General features: G+C 42.5%; 1 protein-coding gene and 2 pseudogenes across 1 annotated transcript in view; 1 reads left to right on the top strand and 2 right to left on the bottom strand.

Moving 5' to 3' along the window:
* Positions 1-641: 641 nt before the first annotated feature.
* On the bottom strand, positions 642-2,929 carry LOC105810478 (annotated as a pseudogene).
* An 860-nt stretch (positions 2,930-3,789) lies between these two features.
* Positions 3,790-15,724, bottom strand: part of TLR6 (toll-like receptor 6) — a 17,307-nt gene continuing 5,372 nt past the window's right edge. The window contains exon 2 of the mRNA XM_012644476.1: positions 3,790-6,583. Coding sequence (XP_012499930.1) covers positions 4,129-6,519 — 2,391 coding nt within the window. The 5' untranslated portion in view covers positions 6,520-6,583 and the 3' untranslated portion in view covers positions 3,790-4,128. The remainder of the gene's footprint in view (positions 6,584-15,724) is intronic.
* LOC105810477 lies at positions 6,518-7,882 on the top strand (annotated as a pseudogene).

Genomic DNA, 15,724 nt, shown 5'->3' with positions numbered 1-15,724 from the left:
CCTGGAGATAGAAACCTTTTACCTAAAAAAGAGATGGATTTCTTAAGATAGAACTTTTGTATGTCCGAGATACATGTGTGTTCCTGTGACAAAAATGTAGGTTTTGTTCCATTCTCCTTTTTTTTTTAATTATTTAAGACCTTTATTAACAGGTGCTTGCAGTTTGTTGACTTCTTTGAAAAAATCAAGTTGTAAACTTTTATTACAAATTAAAAATGAAGTTCTTAAAAATCTCAACTTGACCAGATATGAAACAATTTAAAAACCTTTAAAGGCGTATTGAGAAAAACCAGGCTTTTTTAAAAAACACGTTTGTTATTACCAAAAAAGACATCTTCAGGTAAAAATAATAAAAACCCCACGCTGCATAGATAATGCAGATAGTTCTAGTTATCTGGTGAACGGGCAAAAAGCAAGCACTTAAGGTCTTCAGCTCCAATCTTTCGTTCATTTCTTATCACTGGAATTTCATATTCATTTCTTCTTGTTGGATGACTAACCAGACGATGGTAGAGATGGTCAGCTGGCATTTGCTCAGCCCTGCCCTGCTCAGCCTGAGGAGCAGACGGATTCTCAGCTGGAGGATCGGCCACTTTTGTCTCTTTGCCATCTTGTGGTTTAGGGTTTTCTGGGCATCTGCGTCAGTAATTGAAGTTGCCGCGGTACCGATGTTGAGGCGGCTGCTGACCTTGGGTCTCATCTCCTTGATTCTCTTTATCCTCTTCATTGCCGTCCTCTCTGGGCCGTCTTTGGGGAGGAGGGCCCCTGCGGAACCGGGGTCCATAACCCCGATACATATTCTGTCTTACTGGTGGTCTACCTTGTTCTCCTGCACCCTGGCTGTCAGCACCCTCCATCACTCTCCCTGTGCAGGAGGGGTGGAACACTGTGGTCCACGCCCACAGGGGCTCCGCATGCAGTAAGGTGGGAGCCTTCCCCTGCGGTGGGCGGCGTTGCTGGCCTGGCCTTCAGGAGCACGCTCCGGTCCCCCATTCTCTTCCCCGCGCTCACTGTTCTGATGATTCCGCTGGTGATCGCGTGGAGGACCCTGCGACGCGGATGGCGTCTGTAATGGTTACGGTCTGCTGCGTATTGACTGCCTTGAACTGGATTCCACCAGGGCCTGTGACATTGCTGCCCCCGCACCCTTCTCTCCTCCAACAACATCAAACTCCACAGTCTCTCCGTCTCCTACACTGCGAAGGTGCTTCCTGGGGTTATTCTTCTTTACGGCAGTGTGGTGTGCAAACACATCTTCCTTGGTGTCATTCCTGTTGATGGAACCATATCCGTTTCTTACATTGAACCATTTTACTGTCCCCAAAACCTTCATTGCAGTGACCTTCTTGTCCCCGCCGACAGGCACCCCCCATGTGAGGCCGCCCGGGCCATGGCTCCCTGCGCCGCTGCCCCTGGTGCCGGGCTTGGAGTGGGCGGCGCTGAGGGCGGGGCGGCGGACGGCTGCCGGGTCTCGGCCTCGCTGCTCCTGGTTCCGGCGCCGGTGCCCGGGGCCGGCTGGGCAGCTGCGGCTGCTCCCGGCGTGCGATGGTAACTAGGCCGGCGGCGGCCGTCCGGCTGCACAGGGCTCTCTGGGGTCCGCTCTCCGCTCCCGCTACCGATCGAACTCCCATTCTCCTTTTAAATGTTAAAATTCTGCATTTTCAATGTCAACAATATTTTGTGAGAAATATATTGATACCATTTAAAATATTTGGTCATTTAGAATCTGGGACATAATTTTTTGTTGTTGCTGTTGTTTTTAGTCTAGGCAACAGTTTGACAGATCTGTCCAACAGAGGTCATGGCAGAATTTACCACCTAGGATAGGGCCAAGCGAGGAAAAGAGGTGTTCTCCTGAAGGACAAGGAAGGGTTAACACAGACAGATGACTCTAATAAAATGTCATTAAGGCTTATTTCTTTACAATTATTCATTATGAAACTGATTTATTAAATGAGCTAAATCCAGAAAGGGCTTTATTTTTCTCTAACCACTGCCTGACAACCAGGTTCTGTTGGATCTCCCTCTGTCACTCCCGAACCTTGGGCAGATACCATAAATTTTAGTGACATGTCTCATTTTAGTAATTGCACCTCTATTTCAGGCAGTAGAATGTCCACCCAATCCAATCTAACAGCAATCTCACGTCTCATTCAAAATTCTGCTTGCCCCTAGCTCAGGCCTTCCTTGCAGTGAAGTGAGGAATGAATGTGGTCAGTTTCTTTACTCTTCCTCCATCCTCTCTGTCTTCTCTACATCCTGGATGTCCCCAGGCCACTGCAAAGGAAGAGGGGGTTACACAAAGAAGAGCAAATCTCCCTGCAGTTAATATTGCATAAGGCAGGCAGGCCATCATGCCCCTGCCTCCTATTGTGGCAGAGGCCACATGTTGGCTCTTTCATGGGGTGCATCTGTGGGTTATTAGGACTTGAGTGGACCCCACATTGCACAGTTCCTTGGTGCAAGTGCCACATTATCTGGCTGACTTTTTGAAGCAATCTCCTCCCCTACCCGCTGCAATAACCCTCTTTTGCCAGACCCCATGGCCTCTTACTACTATAGTCCCTTTGCACAACAGGCTGCCTGGTTTGCTGAGGTCCCATCATGGCAACTCAACCCCAGCTACCTTTTCCATGGTCAAGGCCATGTGAAAAAATCAGGTACTTTTGCCACGCCAACAATGGAAGGGCAGGTTGCAGTCACTGCTTCCCTTCTCTTATCCCGCCATTTTGGGTTGCCCCTCTCACCTTCCCCTCTCACCTTCTGAATTCTCCAGCTGGGAAGCATTCAACAAACATTTATCAAGCACCTATATTTGCCAAGCACTAATACCAGTCTCTATGTCACAGTGCCCATCCCCACCCAAAACTTCAGTGAACACTCATCAAGCTCTTCCAAGAGTTCTCACCCCACACCCATTCTGCTCCATGGAAACTGCACTTCTGTTGCTCTGCGAGCTTTCAGTCTCAGAGTGGGATGCCAGGCTGCTTTTCTACTGTGCTTGGAGCCCTCTTTGGAAGAAATGCAAAGCAATCTCCCCGTGGTTTAGAACAGCACTCCCCAGCCTTTTTGACACCAGGGACCGGTTTCATGAAAGAGAATTTTGCATGGATGGTGGGGGAACTGGGGAGGGGGTGGAGGCGGAGCTCAGGCGGTGATGCGCAGCCCTGTTTTCCAACATGCCACGGACTGGTACTGGGCCATGGCCTGAGGTTGGGGACCACAGGTCTAGAACCTCCACTTAATGACTCTTTGATCATCATTTTGAATCTAGTCTTCCGGAGATGGGAAATATAGATTGATAGTTACTGGTCTCTTCCGTGGTAAGTTCCGCGGGCTGTGTCTAGTATCTCTGTTAAAAATGTGGGAGCATTTATTGCCCTTTGTCAGCTTTTGGGTTTTAGCCAAAATTCTAACACAATTAGGAAAGTCCCAATCATTACCCAGTTACAAATAAATTTGGCTCTGAGTTTCCTTGGCAAGCAGGTAAATCTATGTCTTTCACCTCAACAGCCTGTGACAAAGTCCGTATTTTATACATATACATTCATTTTATACATATACATTATTATGCCAGGAGTCCCACTGGTTAATTACGTATTTGTGTAGCAGAGTAAAAAATCAAATAAACTTTTACACAGATATAAAACAAAATCCTTTTCTATATTCCATAGCTAATTTTTTCCCAAGCCTCAAAGTTGAACAGAATGATCAGTTTCATCCAGAGCCCAGTGGGAATGCACAGGACACTCTGACAACCAGCACATACAGTCCCGGGGTTGACAGTTTTCTTGCTGCCATGAAGCCACGTAAACTCCTGCTCACACAAAATCCACTCGGGAAAAGAGAGGGGAGAGGAACTCTTGAAAGAGTGAGCATTTGCTCAAAAGAGACTGTTTCAATTTGAAAAAGAATGATTAAGCCAGAAAACACTCAGCTGCCTTGAATTGGCAAGCTGAGCACCACCTCCTGCCCCAGCCTAATTCCCCAGTTGAAACACAGTTTCCATTAAGTCTTTCCTGAAGGCATGGGGATAACATAGGTGCCCCCCAACAGTGACTGAGAACCATAGTCTTCATCAGAATCCAAGTTAATGATGGTTGCTTAAGTTGGATGCTCTGATTATTTTTAAGTTTTCACATCATCATTTTTAGTCACTAGTGTTAATTTCATATTAAAAGCAGCTCTAATGTTAGCCCAAAAAAGTCCATGTTTGCTTTTCTCTTTGGGCCATTCCAAATAAGTCCGTTGCGTCATAAGAGCCTTCAGCTTGTGATACTTGCTGGGGATGATGTTCTGTGGAATGGGCTCCAGCAAGATCAGGATTAAGTTATCAGATCCTTCGCGGAAGAGATTGTGGTGGGCAAAGTAGAGTTCATAATGGCACCACTCACTCTGGACAAAGTGCGGAGACAAAACAAAGATGGACTTGTAACTCTTCTCAATGCAGTTTATGATATTTTCCACAATGCTCTTGCCAGCAACAAAGTTTCTCTCATGGAGGCAAATCCGTATGTCTTCTTTTTCTAGGCAAGGCACCAATTCGTTCTTCACCCAGGCAGAATCATGTTCACTGTAAGAAATAAAAGCATGGAACTGGAGAGTTCTTTGGAGTTCCTCTAACGGTATGTTCCTAGCCCTGTGCCGGGTCTGGGTCCACTGGCACACCATCCTGAGATACCAGGGCAGATCCAGGTAGATGCAGAGGAAGGTCACGGTAACAGCCAACACCAGCGTGATGGCCCCAATGGTGACCATCAGCAGAGCTGTGTTGCAGGATAATGCAGACATGTGAAAGTCTTTTAGAGGGGTTCCCTTATAGCTTTCTGGGTAGTCACACTTATAAGAATCAGGCCAGCCCTCTACCACTTCACTTGATACTTGGCCTATATTTTTGACAAATTCTCTTAGCTCGCAGGTACATTGGAATGGATTGTTCCCTGCTTGTATTGACCTAATCTTCTGGCAGCTCTGGAAGAAATCAGCTGATGGCTGGGAAACCGAATTACGGTCAATGATCAGTACAGAAAGACTGCTAAAGGCGCCGCATCCAGGAAGGTCGGTTAAAGAATTGAGAGCAACATTGAGTTCTTGCAAAGCTTCCAGAGAGGTGACATCTTTAGGGATGCTCTCTATTCTGTTACTGTGAAGATCAAGTACCTTGATCCTGGGAGGTAAACATCTGAAAACGGAGTCAGTAAGTACATTTGAAGACAAATTTAAGATAATTATACTCTCAACCCAAGTGCAATTTTCCTTATATCCATCAAATGCCAAAGAATTGAAGCTAACATCCAGTATTTCCAAAGATGGCATATCCTTAGTCATAAGACCTACACTGAAAAGGTCTTTTAGTCCATTCTTTTGTAAGATAAGTGTCTCCAATCTAACTAGCGTGGAACAATTTTGAAAAATACTGTCTGTGAAAACATTCTGGGTAAAGTTCAAAAACTTAAATGTGCTTGGTGCCTTAGGACAAAGCATGTGTATAAGAGGTGAATCTGATATGGTTAACATCATAATGTTCATCTCAGAAAACACTCTGTATAATACCGTCTGTGAAAAAAGAGAAACTCGGTTGGTAACGTGTTCTATTTTCAATGCTTTCAATGCTGTTTTAGAATATGCAAAGTCTTCTTTATTAATGCTTTCAACTATTATTAAATTGTAAATATTGAGATATTCCACAGGTTTGGGCCAAAGGAATTGAAAGACTCTAACCAAACATTTCCAAGTTGTTTCCATGTGGTCGAGGGTAAAATTCAGTAAGGTTGAACCTCTAGTGAATTCTGATAAAAATTTAATTAAAACTCCACAGTTCTCATCATTCAATTTAATGTTAGTCAGTTGCAAGCACCCTAAAGTATTAACTGATATGTTCAGCTGGACAGAGAATAAATTATTTGGGTGGAAAACAAGGTGAAGTGTTTTTGTATTCAGAATTTGAAGACTTTCTGCCTCATTTTCTTTTACGTGATAATTCCCTAAATCCAGAAGGATGTAATTTAGGTGCAAGTGAGCTATTGGCAGCAGATCTAATTGTTGTAACTTCATAGCACTTAATCCCAAGAAATTCAGTTGTGTCAAGTTGCCAAATTCCTTACAGATGGGCAGGGCATCGAAGTCATTGAATGAGAGGTCTAAATGCTTGAAACTCACAATAGGATAGCAGGATATCTTTCGCAACTGATTATGAGATAAATCCAAATATTCCAAATCCTGGTTGAACTTGAAAATACTGAAATCAAGTCGCTGGATTCTATTATGGGAAAGTCTCAAAACTTTCAACCCTGGCAGAAAGCCGATGTCAGAGATCTGAAGCTCAGATATGTTGTTTTGAGACATATCTAAGACTTTGGTTTTTGGTGGCAGGTCTTTTGGAACATGAGTAAGGCCTATTTTTGACTTATTTATTGCAAATTCACTTTCATCAGACAACTGGATTATGGTTCCAACTGTTACGGTCATAACACAAACAAAATGGAAGCTTCTGACAGTAGGTTCTTTGTTTTTGGACATGATGTTGCAGTGGCTATCCCAAAGCGTTGTTGTTCTTCAGAGACTCTTGATATAAGTTCAAATTCTAGAAACATAATATACATTAAGATAAGGAAAGATTGAATGATTTCTTTCAAACCTCCACTTACTAAACATAAAATCTAAATAATTTCTTCATTCAATATTAAAGTCATTTTTGTCTCTATAGTTTAATGTGGTTTTTCCCTCACTCATGCAGTTTACTCCCATTCAGGGCTTTGCTTTTGTTTTATACACCTCAGAAATTTCTCAGGGCTAAAGCAGCCTCCTGGGCAGAGTTTGTTAAAAACATTTAAGGGAAAATATACTAGCTACAGCCTCTGAAGCAAGGGACAAGAGATGGGGCAAACAGCAGACACACCAGAAAGCCAGGGAAGGAAGGGGCTGCAACAGGAGATCCATGGGAGAAAAAAGGCTTTAGAAAGCTTGGTGTTTACCAAGGAATCTAGAAGTCCACACACATGGCCAGAGCTGGACACATGCTCAGAGAAGACCTGAGAAAATCCCAAACTTTCACTTCTGGCTGGCTTTAGGCTCCATGCAAGTAGAAAGTGAAGGCCAAGGCAGAGTTGTGAAGAGCCTGGATAAGCAGTGAGGCTCCAACATAGAGCCAATCTCCAAAGATAAGGAGACTTTTGGTTTTTGTTTCTGGTGTTTTGTTTTGTTTCCTGGTTTTGCTCCAGGTGTTTAAGGAAATCTCAAATCACTAGCTGACCACTAAGCTAACAGAACAGAGGATTCAATGACCACACATGACAAAGAATATAGCCTTTACAAAAATAGTTTAGAAAAGTCACTAAACAAACAAACTACAAGCCACAACAAGCAACAACAATAAACCCTAGGAAAAGGAAGGGAAATTGGTTTCTAGAGTTATCTCATGATAATGTTCAAAATGTCTGGCTTTAAAAAAAAACCTATTAACTATTAGTTATGCAAATAAACACGACAGTGTTGCCCATTCATGGGGAAAAAAAGAAATTAAAAGAACAAAGATTAGCGCGTTCAGAGAGGCTGCAGGGGCAGTGACCCAGAGGAGACCTCTAGCAACAGTGGCCGTCTCGGTGCTGGCGGCGCGGGCGCGGCTTGGCATGCGGGGCGTGAAGGCCGTGCAAGCCCAAGCACACCGACAGGAGTGCAGGCTCGATTCGGGAAGCTGGCGGGGCCTTCGGAAAGAGAGCAGGCGGAAGAGGATCGGTATTTCTGGGCGCAGGCTAAGGAACAACTGGCAGCCTTGAAAAAACACCATGAAGATGAGATTGGGCATCATAAGGAGATTGAGCGTCTACAGAAAGAAATTGAGCGACATAAACAGAAGATCAAAATACTAAAACGGGATGATTAAGTGCACACAGTTCCCCATAGAATGGCACATATCATTGCCCACTTCTGTGTAGACATAGTTTTGGTTTAATTAATATTTGTGTGCCGATAACAGATTCTAGTAAACTGTCATCAGAGGGGAAAAAAAAAAAAGAATGAAGTCAGAGAACTGACACCACCTAACATCAAGACTTACTCTAAAGCTACGGTAATGAAGGCAATGTGGTTTTGGCAAAAGAATAAACAAACAGATCAATGGACAAGAATAGAGAGCTCGAAAATAGATCCACACAAATATAGTCAACCAATCTTTGACAAAGGATTAAAGGCAATTCAGTGGAGAAAGGATAGTCTTTTCAATAAACAGTGCTGGAAAAACTAGACATCCACATGCAAAAAAAAAAAATCTAGACACAGACTTTACAGTTTTCACAAAAATTACCTCAAAATGAACCATAGACCTAAATGTAAAATGTAAAACTATAAAACTTGTAGAAGAGATCATAGGAGAAAATCCAAATGACTTTGGATTTGATGATGATGTTTTAGATACCATATCAAAAACATAATCCAAGAAAGAAAACACTGTTAAGTTGTACTCCATTAAAATTAGAATGTTCTTCTTTGCAAAAGATACTGCTAAGGGAGTGAAAAGACAAACCACAGACTGGGAGAAAATATTTGCAAAACACATATTTGATAAGGATTTGATTCTAAAATCAAGAACTCTTAACTCTACAATAAGAAAACAAACAACCTAATTTTAAAATGGGCAAAACCTCTGAACAGACACCTCACCCAAGAAGATATACAAATAGCAAATACACATATGAAAAGACACTCAACATCATATATCAGGGGATTGAAAATTAAAATAATGATGAGATACCACTACACACCTATGAAAATGGCTAAAATCCCAAAACCACATCAAATGTTGGTGAGGATGTAGAGCAACAGGAACTCTCTTTCATCGTTGGTTGGAAAGAAAAATGGCATACCCACTTTGGAAAACAATCTGACGGTTTCTTACAAAGCTAAGCATGGTCTTACCATATGATCTAGCAATCACACTCCTAGGTATTTACTCGAATGAATTGAAAACTTCTGTCTACACAAAAACCTACATGTGGATGTTTATAGAAGCTTGTTGGAAGCAACAGATATATTTCAACACATAAAAAGATAAACTGGTACATTCATACAATAAAATATTATTCAACAATAAAAAGAAATGAACTGGAGGGGCTTCAAGATAACTGACTAGAGGCACCCAGCCCTTGCTTTCTCCACAAAGAAGGACCAAAACAGTGATTAGATAACCACATGTCAAATAGAGATTCTAAGAGAAAACATTGGAATTCAGCAGGGAAGTGACAGAGAACCTCTGAGGCATGGAAGAAGAGGGAGCAAAGTAGGCAGCGCAGCCAGGATCAGCTTGGAGCCGGGGGGAACTCCCCATTTCAGGGAAAGGGTAAGCAAGAGATCCCCCGCAGTCCCCATTCCCACCACAGACTCCTGCAATCCTCGCCACGGGAGAGCCCCTCAGCCCTTATGGGCCCTGAGAATACTATAGGGAGCTGCCTGGAGTCCATGCAGCAGCACTGTTCCGGAGGGAGTTCACTCTGAGTCCCACACACTCCCCCGGACACCCAAGCAGCTGCAGCACAAGGCCATTTTGAGAGTCCAGCCTCCATCAGACTACATCCTACTCTGAGGCCCTGCAGCTCCTAAATCTCCACATCCCAGAAGCCTCGCTGACATCCCCCTATATCCACTCAGAGGGCTGAAGCATCATGAGGCCAGCTAAACCCAGCAGTACAACCAAGTCCCCAGCACTCTAGCCCATGTGATGTCCTACACCCCTGGGAATAGGCAGTGCAGTGCGCCAGGGAGGCTGCCCCTAGGACAAAGGGAGCTGAAGCATGCACTCCCCAAAGCATAAGAGGCACATGCTCAGGGCTGCTATCACTGACAACAACGCTGTCCCCTCCGTGTGGTGAGGCCACCAAGAACCTGCATGCACCTTCAGGAGGCCTGAGGACACGTCTTCCCCACCCTCCACTGCCAGCATCTGAACACCGCTCCTGCTATTGATACCCACCCATGCATGCCACCTGGGACCCCAGGCATGGGCCCACCCAGCCTGCAACCACCACTGTTGGTGCCTGTGCATGCACTTTGAGGCCCAAGGGTTGGCTCACCACCACTGCTGCTACTGCCAATGCCATGCACATCACCCAGGGGCCCAAGGACCTGCTCAAACACCTGGCACATCACTGCCACTGAAGGCACCTAAGTAAGCCTCTTGGAGGCCCAAAGACCTTCTGCCCAAGGGCCTGAGGACCATCATGCCCAGCCCAATGCCACCACTGTTCCTGAGTACAGGCCCCCTTGTCTTCCTTATCCCCAGAAAAGCCTTGCCACAGCCTCTGCTAACAATCGCCTAAGCCACTGAGGAGTTCACAAACATCAATGATACTGATTATAGCCAAAGTAATCAGATGAAGACAACACTCCTGTGCCCACCCAGAATCAAAGCCATAGCACCCTACCAAACTAACACTATAAATACATCTATAAGAAACCATCTTTCCATATAAAAGCCAAACCGTAAAATTGGAAGAAGCAACTATACATCAGATGCACAGATACCAACATAAGGACACAAGAAACATGAAAAAGCAAGAAAATATACATTTCCAAAGGAATACAATAATTCTCCAGTAATAGGTCCCAATGAAAAAAAAATCTGTGAAATACCTGAAAAAGAATTTGAAATAATGATGTTAAACTCAGTGAGATACAAGAAAACAGTACAAAGAAATCAAGAAAACAATTCACGATCTGAATGAGAAATTCAACAAAGAGATAGATGTCATAAAAAAACAATCAGAAATTGGACTAGAAGAATTCGATGAATGAAATAAAAAATGCAATCATGAACTCCAATAAGAGACTAGATTGATCAGGAGAAAGAATTTCTGAACTTGAAGACAGGTCTTTTGAAATAACACAGTCAGACAAACAAAAAGAATAAAGAATTAAAAGGAATGAAAAAAGCCTATGTGACATATGACACACCATTAAGCAAACAGAATTCACATTTGGGAAGTTACAGGAGAAGAGATTGGAAAAGGCAGAGAAAACCTATTTAATGAAATATATAGGATGTCTATCTCTTCCAATGTTTTGATATAGGAATATTAAAAAATTCCCAAATAGATTTAGCCCTAAAATGTCCTCTCCAAAGCACATTACAGTCAAATTGTCAAAAGTCCAAGACAAAGACAGAATCCTAAAAACAGCAAGAGAAAAGCTTCAAGTCAAATGTAAGGGAATCCCCATCAGACCAACAGATTTCTCCAACAGAAACCTTATAGGTCACGAGAGAATGGGATGACATATTCAAAGTGCTGAAAGAAAAAAACTGCTAACTAAGAATACTATATACAGCAAAGATATCCTTAAAAAACAAAGGAGATCATGCAGTATATGATCAGAAGCTAAAAGAAAAAAATTTTTTTTTAAATTAAGGAGAAATAAAGTCTTTCCCAGATAAGCAAAAACTGAGGGTATTCATCGCCACCGGATCAGCCCTATAAGAAGTGCTTAAGGGAGCCCTACATCTGGAAGCAAAAGGATGATATCTACCATCAGGAAAACACACAAAGTATAAAATTTACTGGTAGAGCATATACAGAAATGAGAAAGAGAAAGGAATCAAATGTTACCACTCCAGAAAACCATCAAACCGCAATGATAAGCAGTAAGAGGAAAAAAGGAACAAAGGATACACAAAACCACCAGGAAACAATCAAATGACAGAAATAAATGTTCACCTATCAGTAATAACCTTGAATATAAACAGATTCCATAATGGAATAAAACTAGAAATCAATAGCAAGAGGAACATTGGAAACTGTACAAATACATGGAAATTAAACATCATGCTCCTGAATGACCATTAAGTCAATGAAAAAATTTAAAAAAAAATAAAAAAATTCCTTGAAACAAATGAAAATGGAAACACAACATACCAAAACCTATGCAATACAGCAAAGGAGAGGGAAGAGGGAAGTTTACAGCAATAAACACCTTCATCAAAAAAGTAGAAAGATTTCAAATGAACAACCTAACAATGCACTTCAAGAAACTAGAAAAGCAAGAACAAACTAAATCCAAAATCAATAGAAGGAAAGAAATAATAAAGATCAGAGCAGAACTAAACAAAATAGAGACTAAAAAAATACAAAGAATTAATGAAACAAAAATTGGTTTTTCCAAAAGTTAAAATTGATAAACCTTTAGCTAGAATAACCAAGAAAAAAAGATAAATTACCCAATAAATAAAATCATAAATGAAAGAGAAGACATTACAACTGATACCACAGAAATACAAAGGATAATTAGACACAATTAAGGACAACTGTATGCTAATAAATAGGAAAACCTAGAGATAATAGATAAATTCCTTGACACTTACAAACTACCAAGATTGAAGCAGGAAGAAGTAGAAACCCTGAACAAACCAATAACAAGTAATGAGATTGAATCAGTAATAAAAAGTTTGCCAACAAAAGCTAAAGACTGGATGGCTGCTTTCTATTAAACTTTTAAAAAGGAACTAATACCAATTTTTCTAAAACTATTCCAAAAAATTGAAGACAAAGGAATTCTAATTCATTCTACAAAGCCAACATTACCAGACAAAAACACATGCTCAGAAGAAGAAAACCATCGGCTAATATCCCTTATAAACATAGATGCAAAAATCCTCAAAATACTAGCAAACTGAATCCGATAGCACATCAAAGAAGTAACACACCATGATCAAGTGGGATTTATCACAAGGATGCAAGGATGGTTCAACACACACAAATCAATAAATCTGATCCATCACATCAACGGAATGAAGGACAAAAACCACATGGTCATCTCAATAGACACGGAAAAAGCATTTGATAAAATTCAACATCTCTTCATGATAAAAACCCACAACAAATTAGGTATAGAAGTACCATACCTCAACATAATAAAGGCCATATATGACAAACTCACAGCTCACATCATACTGAACTGGCAAAAGCTACTCATAACTGCTATACCCATGTGACTGTCATTAGTATACCTAAACGTTTATGTTTGCAAAACTATGTATGTTATTATTGTCTATTTTATTGTGTAATGTGGTCTATGAAGGGTTCTGTTGTATTTTTTGTTTCTAAAAATCTAAGTAAATGTCTTTTAAAGAATCTTTAAAATTTGTTTTCAGAATAATATTTTTGGGATTTTGATCTTTCAGGATTTCCACATTCAGAATTATAGTATTTGGGATTGTGTCTTTTGGGATTATGGCCAAAATCCTACTTTCAGACCCTCAGCTCATTTTGTCCAAGGCAGCATGAGAAGAAGAGTGCAGGAAGGAAGGTGGCTGAAGTGACACTGAGGCCCAGCCAGGAGGCGGATGCGGCTGCAGCTTGCTGGCTAAAGCCCTGCGGAAGATGACATGCACGAGTCCTTTCATGAGGGCACATGAGGACTGCAACGAGTCCGAGTTCACGCCACAAGGAAGAACCACCTACCCTGTTCCCTCCATGAATTGGGCCTGACCAAAACTAGCTGTAGGTGGCCAGGCAGCAATGATAACCCCGTTCATGGAGCCACTGCAAGAGATCCAATTAATGCAGATCAAACCCGGCGTTTACAATGCGCTGAGGGATGGTGGCAGGCACGTGAACCCAGACCCCATGTTCGTGACTGGGAAAAGGGGGTGGGACTACAACTGTGCAAAAGGGAAACAAGGAGCTAGTCCCAGAAACCCGGACAGACACTCAGGAGTCTACTTTAGTCAGGCTCTGATCTGCACTGAAAAGCGTCTGTGAGCCCTCACAGGGGACAGAAGCCAGCACACCTCCGTGTCCCAGCCCGCCCGGCCAGACTTGGCTTCATGGCTGTCTAAATCCCACACTGGCACTCAGACTGTTCGCCCTCATGACCTATCACCTTCCAAAGGCCCCGTCTCCGAACATCATCCCACTGGTGATCAGGTTTCAGCATATGCACTTTGGGGGACACAAACATTCAGACCATAGCAAAGATACATATACTCCATCGTATTTAATCTCAGAAAATTTCTTTAGTCATGGAATCTCATTTTTTGACACAATTTCCATGAAAATGGATAAGCATTTTTCCAACCTACATTGGACAAGAAGCAACAAATTCAGGGAGACATGATTCAGCACTTGATAATCTGAAAACCTCAAGTTCCAACAGTTGGCATAGTGACAAAATGGGAGAAGATCTTGAGGCTGGGCATGGTGCCTCTCACCTGTGATCTCAGTACTTTGGGAAGCCAAGGTGGGACGATTGCTTGAAGCTGGGAGTTTGAGACCAGTGTAAACAAGAGCAAGAACCCATCCCTACAAAAAATTGGAAAAAAAATTAGCTGGGTGTGGTGGTACATGCCTACTCGGGAGGCTGAGGCACAAGGATTGCTTGAGCCCAGGAGTTTGAGGTTGCTGTGAGCTAGGATGATGCCACTGCACTCCAGCCTGGGCAACAGAGCAAGACCCTGTCTCAGAAAAAGGTACATTGACAAACTCAGAAGGTATGTCAGGCTAAAGTTGCTATATGTAAGAGATAACTACTTTCTCAGGGCACAGAAGACCTCACTGCATTACAACAGATTATAGACATTGATGTTCATGACAATTTTCAGTGAACAAGAAAAGATTACCTGGCTGAGGCATGGAGGCAGGTGTGTAAGCCAATGTTGGTGACTGGACAAAGGGTTGGAATTTCCAGGCTGGCTCAGACCCCTTCCAGACTCTGTTCTGCAGAGAAAAGCATCTACATGCTCTTGGGGGACAAAAGCAGGCAACAACGTTTCTAAAGTAGGGCCTTGAGTTACAGGAATAACGGACAGCAGATTCTCACTGCTCACAGTTATTCAGTTTTATTTACAAAAAGACCCACTTTTCATCACCAGAGGATATACTGCAAATACTAAAATAGTCAAGAGATGAGGAGGATTTCAACCAAACATTTTTTGGAAAAGTGAAAACTTTCTAAGTTGGGGAACTTTTATTATAAAATGGAATATGGTTAAAAGCTTCCCCTATATAACCTCTCCCCATTGCCCATCAAAACACCCATGAAGACACACAAACATTTGAAAATCCACCTTGCCACCAAAAGCAAAGAAGGATGGAAACCTGACAGCGGGATCCAGGGGCCTCTTCACACAGGAAGAAGTAACTGGAGTTGTATCAAGGAAAACCTGGGATACTCAACCTTTGTCTCAGGAAGATAGACTCCTTGATGAAAGGCAGGAAGAAATGTTGTCCCTCTCTCTGTCTGTCTCTGAGTCATGCACCAAGGCTGTGTACCAACCAGTACTGCATGAGTAATTAGGCAGCATTCCTTTTCCCCCAGTGGTGCTGATGTGAGTGGATCAGCACGCCGCGTTTTCCTTCTGCGGACAGCCACACTCCCAGCCCCTCAGTGTCTACGCTGAGTCAGTGATGGGCTCTACCAGGTAAGAACTGAATGAGAGGCAGGGAAGGAGGGGCACACGGGACTCTGAGAGTGTGACCCATACAATAATACTTGTACCTAGGGGCAGTGACAGGCACACTGGTAGCTGTGTTCACCAGGAGCTGCAGTTTGTATGTATAATACTCCATTAGGCTGCAGTACCAGAGAAGGGGACAATGGGGATAGGAGAAGCTACTACTTCATACTGGTTATACAATCAAAGCTAGTAGCTCAAAATGAAGCCATAATATATAAGAACACTTCTGCAGCAAATAACACTGCATCAAAATTTACAAAGTAAAACATGTTAAAAACACAAGGA

Source organism: Propithecus coquereli, unplaced genomic scaffold (assembly GCF_000956105.1).
Source record: "Propithecus coquereli isolate 6110/MARCELLA unplaced genomic scaffold, Pcoq_1.0 Scaffold213, whole genome shotgun sequence".
NCBI lineage: Eukaryota > Metazoa > Chordata > Mammalia > Primates > Indriidae > Propithecus > Propithecus coquereli.
Note: the sequence above shows the minus strand (reverse complement) of the source record. Positions and strands in the feature narration are given on the sequence as shown.